The sequence below is a fragment of the Anoplolepis gracilipes genome, chromosome 1 (genome assembly GCF_047496725.1).
Source record: "Anoplolepis gracilipes chromosome 1, ASM4749672v1, whole genome shotgun sequence".
Classification (NCBI taxonomy): Eukaryota; Metazoa; Arthropoda; class Insecta; order Hymenoptera; family Formicidae; genus Anoplolepis; species Anoplolepis gracilipes.
The window spans coordinates 15,786,335-15,803,979 of NC_132970.1; the positions used below are offsets into that span (position 1 = coordinate 15,786,335).

At 37.6% G+C, this 17,645-nt stretch overlaps 1 protein-coding gene across 1 annotated transcript in view; it reads right to left on the bottom strand.

Moving 5' to 3' along the window:
• Window positions 1-2,688: 2,688 nt before the first annotated feature.
• LOC140663682 (uncharacterized) overlaps window positions 2,689-17,645 on the bottom strand; it is a 33,071-nt gene continuing 18,114 nt past the window's right edge. The window contains exon 3 of the mRNA XM_072888041.1: window positions 2,689-5,704. Coding sequence (XP_072744142.1) covers window positions 4,816-5,704 — 889 coding nt within the window. The 3' untranslated portion in view covers window positions 2,689-4,815. The remainder of the gene's footprint in view (window positions 5,705-17,645) is intronic.

The following is a 17,645-nucleotide window of genomic DNA, read 5'->3' on the forward strand; positions in this document are numbered from 1 at the left end:
CAATCGAGATAAGATCTGAAATAAGATTTGTGTGTAATCGCACGGTGATACGCACACGTATGAGATAAAAAATATATGATGTGGTAATGTTCCTTCGTAAGATTTGACATATTGATTATCGTCATCGAATTAATTAAGTTTAATTTTTTTAAATTTAAAAACTAACTGACATTGTATCATGTTTACAAGATTTAATTAACTTTTGAATTTTACGATCCGGAATTTTATTTGTCTTCTTCGACATTATATTATAAGCTCTCCTATTCTACGCACATTTATATACTCAGCGGAAATTGTAAAGCGGGAATAATGATGTAGCAAAATGAAACTCACCGAGGCTTAGCAGAGCTACACGTAACGCTGTAGAAAGTAAAGCTTTAATTGCTTCGAAGTTTCTACTTCGTGGCGCAAAATCATCATCATGTTATTAATGAAATTAGCTGTTATTAAGGAATATTTTCGAGTAATGACTGTTTTGAGAGTTTTGTTATCATTCCAAACATCGGCAAAGATGATGTGAGAAAATACCAATCCGTCTAATTAGCCATTGTTAAATAGATAAAGTCGGAGATGTGTGTAAGAGTATACCGATAAAAACTCCGAATAAAAAATTCAAATACCATGGCATTTAATGTTTTATTAAAAAAGAAAAGGAAAAAGATTTTAAATCGTTCAATTATTATGCTTGAGGAGTTCGAAAGAAGAGGATGTAAGTGAGCCAAAACTACTGAATAATCCGTTAAAGAGCGGCACAAAATTATCCTCGAATACTTTCACCTCTTCGAATGTACGCTGGTTGATAAGAAATCGAGTTGCGAGAAATAATTTTTGACGCAACTCAAGTTTACTCACGTCAATGCAGTTTTACGGTAGCAATCACACTTATCAGTGTTCATCAAGCGCGCTACGTCTCGAATCGTTGCAATATGCATCATCGCGTGAAAATTTTCCAAGTGCGCTTCGTCTAAACGCCAATCTGATCGTCTTATATTATGCAAATCGTCTTATAAGATTGCAAATCGATCGTTAAACGAAGAGACTCTTCCGTGACTAACACAATTTCGATTTTGGAAGCACACTCTTTTTTAAATTATTACCTCACCTTCCATTATTTCTTCATAAACTCAGAGAGTGTAAACACTGTATAAATACGATACTGTATAATTATAACGTGATTTAATTAGACGAAAGATAAGAATCTGATATATAATCAAGACATTTGAGACGTGAATCATTTCGCAAATCCTTCTTTGTAAAAATGAGAGAGCTCTGAGAGAGCTCTTAAAGCAATACATGTGTTAATAATGTGGATAAAAATAAACAAGATGGATCGACTTAAAATCACGAAAACGTCATTCGGGAGATGATAATGAGATAACTCTGAAAGAGGAGAACACAGAACACATTAAATTCAGTATAATATATTTTCCATATAATAATTCTCGCTATACAGACATTATTTTACAAAGCATGATTTATGTACTATAAGTATACTTTTTGCTGCGTTACTTAATTACTAGATGCGCCGTGCGATTTACGACGACGTATTTCGTACACCTTGCGATATCTCCTTCTCGCGCGTACAGCCTAATTTTATACATTTATAATACTGGTATGTCTTTTCGAACGCGAAACGTGTGTCATCGAAACGTCGAAATGTCACGCGCTTTTACCGGAAGCGGAGAGCGCGCGAGATAACGGAAAGAACGACGACATCCGACATCTCGAAAACGTGCCTCGCCTTCGCTACGTCTATTAAAATCTGAAAAATACTTTGAAATATCTCGTATCTCTCATATACTTGGCTCAAATTCCACGGCGAATTTTTCCACTCTGTAGCTTATTATCCGCGATTAATTTTCTTCTTTCTATTTACAGCTTGTTATTTCTCTCTTCCTTTCTTTCTTCCGCGTGTAGATCGTAAGTATTTCAGTTTTATTTACAAAACAGAATGATGCAACTCACTCTCGCGAGTCCAAAGTTGCGGAATCGCCCAGTGTCAGACCAACAGATTTGATATTTAGTGTATAAAAAACTAAATTTTCCCGTTCATTAAGAAATATTTAGCGACGATCTTTTTTCCAATCTTTTTTCTAAAATCTTGGAATCTCCGATTTATCCGATTTATTAATCAATCGATCGAATGAAAATTGCCACGATCTAAAAGTAGCTCATTTCTCAGAGTTTTTCTTACATGTTAATTGCCTTTTTTTCAGGCTCGACACACTAGTTTCCTCGCAATGAAATCCTAGCAATTTTCTGTGTGAGATTCTAAATAGATCTGACAAGAGGAGGATGTCGCGTTTCGTGCAATTGTTTCTTCGCGAACATGTAATTGTCGTTTGACGCAAACATCGCATCGTCATCGTCGTTTAATCCGTGCGAATCGCATGTATATTACGTGTGTCATTTAATGACAGCAGGGACACCAACGAGGTTGGTTCTTTTTGCATGTCGCCTGTACAACGTATAATATTTTATTACTCGCAACTCGATCGATACACCCATTCAAAGTATCGAGATCTCTCTTTTTGAGACTCTCTCTCTCTCTCTCTCTCTCTCTCTCTCTCTCTCTCTCTCTCTCTCTCTCTCTCTTTCTCTCTCTCTCTCTCTTTCATGTTGTTTGCAAATCACCGGTCGGTGGTGTCGTGCAATTTTCGGGACCGTCGCCGTCGACTCGCATCTCATCGTCTCGTCGATATTAATTAACCGGGCCTCCCCCCGGTTCCTCCCTTCCCCCCCTCGGCTCGTTCCGGAGGGAAGAACGGCGGGCAAAATGCCGGTTTCGCTTCGCCGACACGAGAACGCCGATTATTCGAATAGTTGAGACGCTCACCCCCTCCGCCTCTCTCCCCTACTCCCCCTCTACCGTGTTCCCTCGCGTTCGATGCCGCCCCCTCCTTGTCCCGTTCCTTTTTGTCGTTGTTCGCAGCGACCGCGTGTAATTTCGTGTCATTTTAGATTTCTTCCCCCCGGGGCCAGGTCCCCTCTAATGTCATATTAATTGTACATTCGCGTTCGTCCGCGATTGGCTCTCGTTTCCTGGCGCGACCATAACCGTCCTCGACGCACGAAACCGTCCAACGAAACCGACCCGGATTCTCTCAAACCCGGGATATTTAATTCTATGCTGCGATAACGGCACGTTGAATCAAATATATACCTGGTAAATTTGAAAAAAAAAAAAAACACCGAATTTCGCCGTGATTGAGAATATCAATCGCAGTTTCTATGCAGTTGAATGAGTTTCTTTTATTCTCAGACACGAGAATTTAGAATTTAATTGAAAATTATAAAATTATAAGAGAATTCGATTTTTACTTCGCTATAACAAAATAATAGTTTAACGTATATATTATCTGCTTGTATGTATACTAAACTCTGTGCCTTAACAATATTTCGCAAGGAAACTTTCAATAATGAGTTGATGTCTGAAACATGCGTATAATTATCGCGAGACAGGGATATTATATATATATATATATATATATATATATATATATATATATATATATATATATTATCTAATTATGAACATTTTAAAGAGAACAATTTGCAATAAAATTAATCAATATATCTCTCTCTTCGAATTAAATAATAATTATCACAGTATAATCAACGATAATTGTGTGACCGAAATATAAAACGCGTAAATAAAAGTATTGGAAAATAAATATACATTTTAAACCCCCTGACAATCATATATTCCGTACGAAGGAATAAAATAATAAACAAATATATAATGAATGAGCATAACGAGTTTCCATTTGTCCGAAGGACAACGTTTCGGGATTTTTACTTTCGTTCGTTCCACACGCTGTGATCGCGCACATTGACTTTGGATATATGTATTGTTTCACAGTAAAACCCGCCGTTCACTCAAATCAACGCTCAAATCACGAAGTTCGGTTAACCGCACGATATTTCCTGTTCGCTCTTATTATCTATAAAATCCCGGATGTCCCGTGCCATGTCACTTCCTGTTCTACCTCACGAAATAATCAGCCGCCGTGCGTTTTGTTTGCACATCTGATTTCGTGGATTTGACTTTAGAATTCCGTGTGAATTTAAAGATCTTCTTCGGATGTTGTTGCCTCCTTTTTAAATTTTAAAATGACCGCGATAACGATATCGAATAATTTCTCTACATATGGTTTCTCTTCTCCCTCAGAAGCTTCATTCATACATATCTCGGTAGCCTTTCTCTAAACAGTTTCGTTACGTTTGCTGCATTCGATTGTAATTTGTGATAGCTGCGCGATTTTGATGACTAAGTGCAAAAATTCTCAAGGATATATATATATATATATATATATATATATATATATATATATATATATATGTATATATACAGCTCGAGCTTCAATGCTTGTGTGTTATCGATCGATTTTCCAAAAATCAGGAAATCGATTATACATCTGACATATCGATTTCTATTTATGAAATAAACTGTTAGCTGCTGAAATCTGAGCAATCTCGTTATCTCGTTCGGGATTGACTGAACGAAACTATTAACTTTAAATGTCAACTTTTCGTAATGAGTTAAGTATCAGTCATTTCTTTCGAACTCTCCTTTAGAGTCCATTAGCTGCTCATCCGACTTTCGATCATACATCTCTCGACAGTCCTGATATATAATATTCTCTTTGATTCTGTTTTCTCATCCACCTCCAAATGATCCTTTCACAATCCTTTGCAAAGAAATTATGTAGCTTCATCTTAATTCTTTCGTAGGAAGTTTCTTTCGTCGTCCTTCTCGTCGCCGTCGTGTAACATTCTTGACGTGCCGTCGGCGATATTAGGGATCTCCATGTCCTAGATATCGTGTATGCTCTCGTCATCGCTGTCGGCCCTCACACTTCGAGGACTGTCCTCTCTCTGGATGGGCGATCTGTCTTGACTCTGGCTTCTGTCTCGCTGTCGCGTCCGGTTCATACCTTCTCTACCATCCACTATCTCTGGGCTATCTCGGTAGTAGTTGTTCAGATTCGATAAATTCGAGCCGGCCGCGAGGGAGCCGAGCGGGTTGCTGGGACCCGCCTGGATCATAGCGGGGGGATAAGCTCTGGCGTCCTTTCTTAGGGGTGATCTGTCCCTAGAGTCCGGGCTCTTGCTTCTCTCTTGTTTCCTCGACCTGTCCACGTTCTCTCGACCCTCCCCCAACTCCTCCGGACTGCCTCTGTAATAGTTGTTCATGTTGGGAAGATTGGACGTCGCCGTAAGGGTGCCGAGAGGATTGCTGGGGCCTGCCTGCATCATCGACAGCGGATACAGTCTCGCCTGCTTCCTGGTTGGCGATCGGTCCCTCGACTCTGGGCTTTTGCTCCTATCCCTCTTTCTCGTCGACTCCCGGCCATCGGCTATTTCTGGACTGTCCCTGTAATAGTTGCTGAGGGACGACAGGCTGGAGCTCGCCGTCAAGGAACCGAGGGGATTGCTCGGCCCGGCCAGGATCATTGTGGGCGGATACAGGCGATAGGGGAGCGGTTTCTGCAAAGTTGCCGCCGCCGATGCTTGCTGATAGAAGAATCCGTTCGCGGGCAATGTGTGCGCGCTAGGAGCGTATTGCCAGTAACGTCCTGCTGCGGGATGCGCGGGGATGGTCGCGGCGCCGCTGCCGTACAACTGCTGGAAGGCGGCGACGGCGAAATTGTTCTCGGCCATGATCTCAAAACCCACGATCGTTTGTCGTTTCCATTTCGTTCTGAAAATATAAAGGAAGCGAGTGAGTGAATAACAACGATCGTGAAAGCTTTTACGATTTGTTTGCACGGAAAGATCTAAGATTCTTGAGTATTCAGAGGTTCATATCGGGAGATGTAGTTCTTTAAAGCAAAGACGTATAATTTTTATGTTAGAATACGAGAAAATGCGACCATTCTCATTTGCGTGTGTCATATAAAAATACGGTTTTATATTAAGAGAAATATTTCTAATTATTTAAGAATAAATTAAAATTCCAAATAATTTAGAAACATTAAAAAGGTAAATTGCCTAATAATTTATTTTTTTATAATATTTCACATATTAATATTTGAAACTGTGCCTCTCTTTCGATAATGAACGGTTGCTTATTGAAAATATTTACACATCGGCCCAAGCGTTCGATCGTTATTCTCATAAGGTATAATATCAGTAAAATAGATCTAAGGTTCTGACCAATGTCAAACCCGGCAGACCCGTGCGAGCCGCAATATTACGATAAGGGAGCTTGATCGCCGGAAACACGTGCGAGCATAGCGTAGTTCCACGGTACTTTTCCAGATTCTAACGGTCAACGATAAGATCCGTTCCAAGTATTTCGTTGGTATATAGCCCGTGGTTGGCCGCATAAGGATCGACTAGGCTTTCGAGGCCAGCACCTAAAGCAATCACGGGCTTTCTGCAATTTCTCCCCGGGACCGAGGCACACTCGCCCTCTTCGTCCTCCACCTCCACGTATGTAAATCTCGATCTGGGACAATTACGCTAAAACGGGGTGGCGTGCCGCCAAGTGGTTACGTTGGCCACACTACCGGGAGCTTATTATACTAACAAATAGCCCGTGGAGTTTCAGTGCCTAATCATCGCGTATCATGGCACGCACGCACACAGACACATTAATACATACACATATATATTTGTGCCGCACCTGCGAACGTAAAAGCGCCCTTAGACGCGCGCGAGACAGAGATATATCAACAGGCCGGGGGTTGATACGAACGCGATGGAACACGAAGGGAGACACGAGGCAAAATTCCCGAAGGCCGTGGCATTAACTAAACCATTACTGCTCGTAATGCTGCGAATTATACCGCGAAAATCACGATACTTTCCACAAAATCGAGGCGCGAGTTACAATCGATCGTCTAACACTGTGCAGTGAAAAAGATTATTCCTCCTAACGGAATCTTTGAATAGCGTGCATAAAACGCAAGCAGTTGAATATTAAGAGAAGAACGTAATGTGTATATGGGGTAGAAAATGTCCAACAGGAAGAGAAAGATATCAAGAGTATAGGCGTAGGTTATTTTATAAAAATAATGCACAAAGGATTGTGAAATTACTGATTAAAAATATTCCATACAATTAATTGATATAATTTATATAATATGTTAATTTAGAAAATATTAAAATTTGAAAAAAATTTTTTTTTAATTTGAATAAATTTAAAATAAACGCTGAAAATATTATAATCCCAGAAAAATCATGTTTGGAGAGAGAGATTACACACTTTACTCATATTTCAAATTAATGATAAAAAGCTGTACATTTTAAAAAATGGAAATACAAGTTTATTATGTTTTAAAAATATTTGAGAATAATAAATAATGTTTTTTTTATAACTGTCCCATAATGAAATATTAATTATCATAATAAATTTAGACAAAACGCAATTTGTCCATAAGAGAGAAAGGAGAAAGAAGTAGGTAGTAAATTGGAAGAAAAATATCAAAGTTTCAGATTGCATGAATGCTGTATATTATCAAACTCTTGTGTAACCTTCGTATAAAGTCAAAAACGTTATGAACTTTTTTGATAAACACGATATGAGAAACGCGTGCTCACGCGATTAGGGGAACGACTCGCCCTTTATAAGAGAGAAATATATTAAAGTGCCGCATCGAGCGGCTTAATACGCGAAATACGGTGGATAAGACAGAGAAAAATGTACGCAAAGAGAAAACGGTTGTGAAAGGCTATTATATTACATGAGCCAACCTGCCATAACGTTCATGAATAATATCAAGAAAATTACAACCCTTCCGTGGCAGTGAGGCGTGAATTACATCCGACATTCTTGCTCGATAAGTGCAAGTGTAGTTTTTGCCACCCCCTCCCCCCTTACTTCTTCCTCTAGCGTCGCTCCACGAAAAAAAAATGTGTGTATGCTCCCCTTATCGTTTCCTAGTTCGACCAATTTGGTCGTAATTATGATACAAATGCGTTATCGTGACTCTTGATAAATAAAATGAGACTCTTTGAATATTCGTAAATGATTTGCGCATTTTATCTCGATTTCAATGAAAAATGCGAAAAAGCTGTCGCGATATGAAAATTACTAATTTGTTTGATGAAAAAAAAAAACATAGTATTACAGAGCGTTACCGCTGTCAAACTTAATTAAAATAATCAGCATCTTTTCGTAAGAATTAATCGATAATTATTGAAATTTTATTTATATTAAAACGTCTCGAAATCGGAATGTCACAGTCTTTGTCGATATATCGCCTATGATGAGATCCTCGCTTTTATTCGCGATAATAAATCAAGCCATCTTCCAACCGTACCTCGATAAAAATTCGACAATTCACGCTAACGAAATTCGGGTGATAATTAACGAGCGCCGCCGGCATATACATTTGTTTTACACATTTTTTTGTTAAAACCGCGGCCGCAATAAAAAATAAAAAGATCGTACCTTCGAAACGCGGTCGTGAATGTTACAGGGTAATAGCCACGAGGGGGGAGAGAGGGGGAAGGAGGAAGAGGGAAGCGGAGAGCGGGATGCACTTGGTGGTCATAGTAATTAATAATCAAGAGATCCGCGCCTGTGTGGCAAAGGACAAAGCGGCTCTAACGGATATGCAACTCGCACGGAAAATTCGACAATTAATATATTTCGTGGGGTTGCGAGCCTATTCCCTCTCCCTCTCTTCCCTCCCCTTTCTCTCGCGATCGTACTGATGTATAGTTGCGAATGTGGGCCACACAATCTTTCTCTCTCTCTCTTTCTCTCTTTTCTTCTTTCCCTCGATATAGTCCTGTTCGCCCTTTTGTGACGGGTTGCGATAGGGGAGGTTGCAGTAAAATCGTTCATGAATTTTAAACAGGCACCTCTCTGAATCGAGCCACGATCATTTCTCATTTTTCTGCCGGCACGTCGGAGGTGTAAGAAGGACGAGCGTGTCCAAGCGCGAGATTCAGAGAGAAAGAGAGAGAGAGAGAGAAAGAGAAAAAGAGTGTGTGCAACGATACAGACAGCTCGAGAACCGCTCGTGCGATTATATGATGAGTAATGTTTTTTAATTCCCCCACTTTTCGACTAGGGTTGTCCGGTGATTTTCGAGTGCAGCCACTCTAAAACACCCTTAATTGCCCGTTGGCTTTTTATGGTTATCTGTTAGAAGCTAGGGGGCCGGAAGTAACAGGGGTCGCGAGGGAGGGGGGACTCTCAGGGAAAGAAAGAAGGAGAGTGAAGAAGAGTCATTGATTTATCGCTTCTGAGATGCTCGAGGGTGCTGCTTGATCTCGCTCGACTAAAACGAAAAGAGGATGAGGAGAGGGTTGGAAATAGGGAAAGAGAGAGAAAGAGAGAGAGAGAGAGAGAGAGAGAGAAAGTGGCAAAGAAAGTGTAACAATTGCTTCCATCGCGCTTCTATCCTAATGATGGTGCAGTTCTCCGGATCGTGGTGGAAAAAATTCCCATCCTTCCTTCCGGCGACATACTCCTGACAATCGATCGTCTTGCCCCGAATAACGCCTTCCCTCGGTCGTCATCGTCGGCTGTCAAAGTGACATGTTGCTTGGAAATCTTAGGGTGACTTACGTGATATACCCTTCGAAAGAAGTGCAATACGTCAAAGCACCAATCGACTTGAAAATTGCTCTCTCGCGATGATTCAAACAATTTATTATTATTTTTATTAATTTATTATTTTGTGTCTTCTTTTACACAACAATTACTTGTCAATAATTAATAATTGAAAAACAAAAAGGATTTAGTAGCGAGTATTATTTTTCATTAAACGTCAAAATGTTACAAGTATAAAAAGAAATAATTATATATAATATTTAGTGTTATTCTTGTTTTTCAATTGCAATATATGTATATATATATATATATATATTTAAAAAATTAAATCCAAACTATCATTCAATTATTTACTGACATCTCTCAAGCAAGCAACGAGGAAAGTAGGACGATTAGCGAGTCGAAGAGCGATAAATGCGATTCGCCAAAGACGAATATCAAAAACGTCCAGCTGGAACAGTCGAAGGCAAAAAAATGGCACGGTAAGAAGAAGAGGGCGAAACTAAGGGGAGAGTTAATGCATTTATAATGGTGGTTGGGTCTGTTCGTTGCTTTTGCGGTTACATGCCCGTGCGACACTAATGCGCCGAAGCCGTTGGGTCGCTTTGTGATAATAATAATAATGGCGACAGAGAGAACGAAAGAGAAACAGAGAGAGAAAGGGTAACATATTTTCAAATTATTATTCGCTTCAATGATTACGAGACACATGTTTCACAATTGGTATCTTACTTACTAGATTGTACGTCACTTTGTCCAAAATCGCAGATGACAGTCGGAACGATTATTATATACCATATAATATGGTATTTTTTGCCATTCTTTTTATTTGTGAATTCTGTGGGATATTTATATAATAATATATTTTATAAATTATATTATTATTGCCTTTGTCCTTTCAAAATGCTTTCCCGTATATATCGAACACACATATCATGTTAAGATAAAGTACAAAAAAATTATTATTTGTAATTGAAACTTATATCATCTTTGTAAACATATAATTTAAGAAAATAAATTTTAAAAATTTGATAACTAAAAACGCTTTAATAATCGCATCTCTACTATACTCTCTTTCTCTCTTAATATATAATACTTCCTTTGTATCAAATATTGAATAAATAGATTGCGTACAACCCGATTAGCCCGATAAAAAGCGTGAAGAGTCGCAAATTACCATCGCCGGCAAAATTACCAAAAAACAAATGACCTCATTTCGAATGAGAATGCGCACGTTAATTAAACCACGTCGATTAAGCGTATCCCGTAGAATAAAAGAGTTAATCAGGTGATTATATATCCAGGTGGACGGGAGAAGGGCCGACAAAACGCGCATGCAAATACGTCGTTACCGAAGGGGTGGTACGGGCTGACCGTTGTTATCGCGCGCCACCCGATTAGCCCCGTTTTTCTAGCCGGTATTTCGTGAAATCTTGCACGGCACGAAATGGTATCACGACGCGTGACGCAAGAACACGATCGAAACGAGCGCATTCGACACAAGTATCCACGAAATCAAGGCGACCCGTTATGAAGCGGTTTACCGGAGGCGTGGGAAGCCCGCTCTTCCGGCGACGACGCAGAAGCACAGAGGACTCTTGGAGAAAGAGAGAGAGAGTAAAGCGAATTCTCTCACGATCGCGACATATATACGTCGGCAAAATGTCGTCATTGAAGACGCAGTGTCGTCCGGTTATCATCAGACATGAGAGTATAGATCCGAATATATTATAAAAGATTCCCTAAATTTTCAAATATTTTTATTCGAAATTCCAAGTAAAAGGAATATTTTAGACATTTTTGATAATTTTCTAAACTGAGTTTTTTTTATCGTATGCGTTTCCTAATGTTTTTCACTCGTACAAAGAAAAAACACAAGATCACTTAAGGGTTTCAAATGTCGGATTTGCAAAGGTATTACAATTTTCATTTTTTATCACTAAAAATTTCAATAAAAAATACAAAATAATAAATATTTAATATTTAATATTTCGTTAAGATATTTTAAACAGAGATATAGGTATTTGTAATATTTTAAACATTCACATAATTCACTTGACTTTTGCTGACTGTTTACAATATAAAAAAACAAAATGCTCAAAGGGAGAATTTAAAAAAAAAGTCTTAAATTCCAAAATAAAATTTTCTGATTTTTCCAGATACAAAAAAAAATCCAGGTTTTCTGAGGAACAGCTACCATGTTTGATGCTGATAAGTTTCAGACGCGTCTCAAGAGTTTGACATTTATCGTTTATTTACTTCTTCTTACATTTTCTCTCGCGCGTGTCAATGCATTTGGAAAAAACAAACCGAGATATATTTGCAATACCTTGATCGCCCGTATATGAATTAATAGTAATGTGCGTTCGCGTTTTTTGCGTCAGATTTATCGCTCGTACATATTATCATTAATCTTGAAGCGGGACTGTCGCCCGAGTGTAAAACGCGAATAATTCTTCTCTTTCATTTTTAGAATTTCCGTTCGCGCGGCCTTATCACGGGGGACGTTACGCTGTCATTAGTCATTCGCGGCGCATTTCGGCGCCGTTATCCCGTTATAGATAATCCTGCATTTGCATTCTTCGCGGACGCGAGTTATCGTTTCTCTCTGGCTATAGTAAAATACCGCTGCGCGCACATTTACAGTATGTAATACTTGATGGCATATAACGAGCGCAAAACCGTGTGAAGGATTTAACCTCGCCGAGGTCCACGTGTTTCTCGTCTCGGCGTACTTTAAATTGCGCTCCGAGGATCTTTCCGAGCCGAGCGGAATATTTCTCGCGGAATATTCGCGGGAACCTGTGTCACGAGCGACCTAATTTCTTTGACACTTTTCTATTTCTTTTTTTTTTTTTTTTTTTTGGAAAAGAGCATTAGAACGATTGCGGTTTCGTATGTTCAAGTTGCTCGGCAAATAAATCATCAATTCTTAAACCTTACATTTGCAGCCGCATATCTACAGCGTAATTTTAAGCTCAAATGAGTTTCTTCCTACTTCTCGTTAGTTTTACTACTATGATGTGGTGAGAAGATGGAGCAATGAATCTATCATTACAACTTTACAAGCTTTACATTTAAACCTTCGTCAGCGCGAATATTCTGTTATTTTTTTTCAATGTCTGTCTATTTTTTTTATATATTTTTTTAGCGATCCGTCTGCTAAATGCAACGAATTACGCGACAACGCGGAAAACACGAACGATGGAGACGCACGGTAATAGTCTCAAAAAAAAAAAAAAAAAAAAAAAAAAAAAAAAAACAAGCCACCGCATAATAGTACTCTGAAATTACGAGTCACGTCCCGAGGGCAGAATCCACTCTCCCGCGAAGCTTGCAAAAGGTGAAACAACGTGTATACACGGGAACCATATAAGCGCACATATGCGCGCAAAAAGACGAACGGCGACGTAAAAGCAAACCAGCTACCAACTAAAATTGCACTTTTTCCTCAACCTTTCCATAAATTACCTCGAAAACGTGCATTGTTCCAAATAGTCTTCTTTGTACGTCATATCTTCAACTCACAACTCACAAGTTTTATTTTCACATCTCATTTCAATTATATGTATACACGTTGAATTAGACGCCAGAGTATTTTAGAGATCTGAAAACGAACCATCTTACTTTATCCCCACTTGAAAGGATAAATTATTATTTATCAAATCATGATTTTCTTTGAAGAAATAAGATAAGTCTTTATTTAACACAAATTTAAAAATATATGTGTTATAGATTTGAAAATAATAAACAAATAAAATAAAAAATAAATAAAAATTTTATTTTTAAAAGACGCGTATAATTGTCAAATATAATTGTCAAATAAAATTTAATATAAAACGTATAAAATTATGAATATTTTTTAAGAAACACAGTGAATATAGATAATAAAAAAGAAAACAATGTGTTAAGAACATAATTTTCGCTAATCGTTACAAGGTGGCGATGATAAGTATCCGCCGCTAATTTTCTGTGGAAGATCAGCATAAGTCGCGCGTTCGAGCGGATAAATCTCAACGTGCGTTACGAATGGCACATGCGCGCCGAGTCTCGTTGGTATTGCGATTAAAATGCACTTTCCGCGAGCTGAGCTAAGCACTCTGATATTAAAGATCGAGAGGCGCACGCTCCGTCAACGTTAGCGTGTATTTACCGCGGCTCACTTATGGCCGAGCGCGTAATTAGCCGATAAGTAGAAGCGATTTGCCGCGAATAACGTAACGAGTCCTAATGACTTCTAAACAACCAAATGACCGTGTGTGCTCCAGGGCATGTGGAAAAGCGAGAAGAACGTTTATTGTTGGAAAAGCGCTGTGCGAATGAATCGCTGGATATTTAGCTTCTCGTCAATTTTTATAGAATGTTTTAGAAAGACATCCTAGTTGTGTGTGTGTCTGTGATTAACGTACGAGCACGTGTGTTCAGAACGTCTACTTAAATCTTGTAAAAGAATTTCCTGAATATTTTTATTGATTTTTCAGAAATTTTTGTTCAAAATTTTCAAGTGAAAAAAATATTTTAGAGATTTTTCCGTGCAACTTTCTATAAGTTTTTTTTTATGCATACGTTTTCTACTATTTTGCACTTACATATGAAGAAAAAACACAGAGCTACTTAAGTTTCACGTTAAGTTTGCAAATATATTGAAAAAAACTGAATTGTTTAAATAGATAATATTTTTCACTTGCATAATACATTTTCATATTTACTGCTAAAAATTATAATAAAAAATATATATTATATATATTCACATAATATTTTGTTAACATATTGAATATATAAACAGAGATAAATATATATTTTTAATATATTTTAAACATTTACTTGTTTTATCAACTGTTTACAATATAAGAAGAAGATTATCAAAAAAAGAATTTTTTTTTTTAAATTCGTTGAGTTCCAATAAAATTCTATGAGAATTCTTTGATTTTTCCAAGTACAAAAAAAATCGCTAAAAATTCCAGGTTTTCTAAGGAATAGATATCCTGGTATCCGCAATCGTGTCAAGTGACTCATTGTTAAGCGCGATTGACGCGTGATTTATTTACGTACGTATTAGTTGATCACCCGATGAATAAGACATCAGCAAATCGAAAGCTAAATGTGATATTTTCAACTATTTAGCGTGTATATGTGTATGTGTATGTGTGTGCAAGTTTGAAATAAATATAGAAGGTTCTTTTCAAGCAAATCGATTCTTGTACACGGTTTGATAAATTTAACTTCTCTTACAGAAAGAATCTATCTAATATTCATGAAGCAAAAAAATTAAGACATCGCGCGTGAGTCAAGTAGTTGTTCAGATAATTCATTGAGCATAATTAACGTACAATTGATGATCATCGCGCGCGCTGATCAATGATTAAATAAGACGGTTATAAGAATGGAAAAAAAATAGGAAAGAACACTCATTAGAGATAAATCCATACACTTCCAAGGAAATTACTATGATTCTTGTTAATTACAACATCTGTGAATTATCCATCACAAAACACATCTATCTACATCATATCCATTTATCTTCTCTTTCTTTCTCTTTATATACAATTTTTCTTATGTTCGAAAATCAACACCTGACTAAATAATTTTTACCCTACTCGTCTTATATACGTAGTTAATTAAAAGCAAGTCGACCTTCTCCGGAAAATTATTATCCTTACACCGATAATATTTTAGGAAACTTGTCACCAGTGTTTCACGTAAAGATAAAGATAAGACAAATAAATTTTTATCTCAGAAATAAAGATAATTTATTTCAAGTTTATCTATAGATAATAGACGAAATTATAAACCATATTATTTAGATGATTTTCAAATATTTGCATTGCTTCAAAAAAATAATTAAGAAAAATGAAAACATTATAATTATCTTATATAATCATTATCGAAAGATATGGTAGTGTCTTGCGTTGAGTTCAGGTTTTTTAAGCAAGACGCGCATCGTGTACCTTTACACGAGTTTGAGAGTATCTCAGATTATAAATTTTGCAATAATGGCTGAATCGATCGAGTTCTTATTAAGCTTAATCGATTAAGCTTGGCTTTGAATTATATATAATAATGAAAGTGTTTTTATTTTGCTCTATATACTCTATAAACGGAGGTGTAGTGATGCAAAGTCCCAAAATTGAAAATTTTCTTTTAAAAAACGTCACTGTCATCGTTATAATTATTATAATTTAGCAAAACTTATCATCATTTAGTAAATGCTGATTCTTTAATATGATTGAAGCTTACCTTTAGTTCATCCTTGAATCTAAATGTAAGGACCAAACATAATAAAGAATTATAAAGTGCTTACTAACAGCTGAATGCAGCCATTATCTAAAATAATTTAAGAAAAATAACAAAGTTTTCTATCGAAGATAACGATATAAATAATACATTTCATTATTATCTAGAGAAAGATGAGATAAGGCAGTTTCTTTATCTAAAAATCTAAATGATTATATAGATAATTTCAATAACCGGAAAACATTGCTCGTCACATATCGATCTCGATTTAAAATCCGTCGAATTCGAATGCAAAACACAAGATTGATTTGAGCCGGCTCTAAATATATTACATGCCGACATGGATGAACCCTGAGCTTCTGTTTCCATGCGTGCGTTTCGGGAAAAAGGGAGTAGAAAGGGCCTCTCTCCCGTCGACGTGGCGCCCGAGGTGTGGCCGGCGCCTCCGCGAAGAAGCGCCGAGTCACACAATCGCATCGGGACAAGGATGCAACGAGCAGCAAAACTTTAAGCGGGCACTTAAGAAACCGCCTGTCAGTCAGGAGCGTCACTAATTTTCCTGGCTTTTTGCCCAGCGCGCCTGCCTCCCTCCTCCCTCCTCCCTCCTTTCTTTCTCCCGCGTCCTTTCACGCGGGCACACGTGCCCGCTTTGAGTATCCGTCATTTTCGTTCTAATTAAGCACGGCTGAGTGTCAACATGGAGAAAATTAATTAGCGCGACGCGTACGTCCTCGGGCTCGATTTCACGGGACCCGAGATATTGTCCGAGAGGGCAGGTAAGATACCATGAGATCGATCATGCACTGATCATGCTGATCTGAGTGTAATTTATATCGTTTTTCTCAGGAGCGATGTATTTTTTACATTTTATGGTATTTAAAGCGTTTAGTATAAGAGTGTTTACTGTATTGAATTATTTATTCTATTTAATTATTTGTGGATATAATATCCATTTCGCACATGTGTGATTGAAACATATGTCTGTTGTAAACATTTGTAAACATTTCCGAGAAAATTATGCGTAAAAATAATTCGTTCTGAAGCGATAAAATTGTTTCTGTTTTTTTTCTTTTTTAAACTATTTTTGTGCAATAATCGATCAATTATTAACTACTCATTCGATCGGACGTTTCACAGATTTCTGACACGTCACAATTCAGAGTTATTTTTTCCTTTAAATAATGATACAAGGAATACAAGAAATAAGCTAGAATAATTACACTAACAATACGCTGAAAATAAAATACATATTTATTTAGATTTTTTAGATGTAAATAAAAATAATCTAACAACAAATAATCTAAAACAATAATCTAAATAAATCTAATATATATATATGAAATTATAAAACAGTAATTTGCGCACTATACAAAGAGTTCTGAATCAGAAGCCATTCTTTAGTCACTGCTGTCCATTACCTACATCGATTCAACGTAATGAGCGAACAAACTGCTGGACTGTAGAAATAAATAGCCATAACGATTACAGCGTGTACAGTACGTGCGTATGTGCGAGCGAGACCGCCGTGTCATGATATGGGGAACGAGCCAGCGTCTTTGAACAAAAACAAAAAAAAAATCGTGAATGGTGCACTGAAATTGCGCTTGAAAAATTGAACAGCCACCGAAATGCAGGTAGAGTGGTCTCCTTCCACGAGCGGCGCAACGCTTGGCAGCGCTCGCTGCCTGTCATTACGCCATTCGCTCTCCACCGGTAATTGACAGTCTAATGACACAGTCTAGAGAGTCTGCTGCTCGCCTCGTCTTTTCGTACATCACGATCGTACGGGGATTCTCCTCATTAATGATTCGCCTTCTTTCTTTGTGCACGATCGGCCGCTTGTCTAAACTAAACGGCCGCCGGCAGAGAATCGCGAAGTCATGACTTGTGGGTGTTC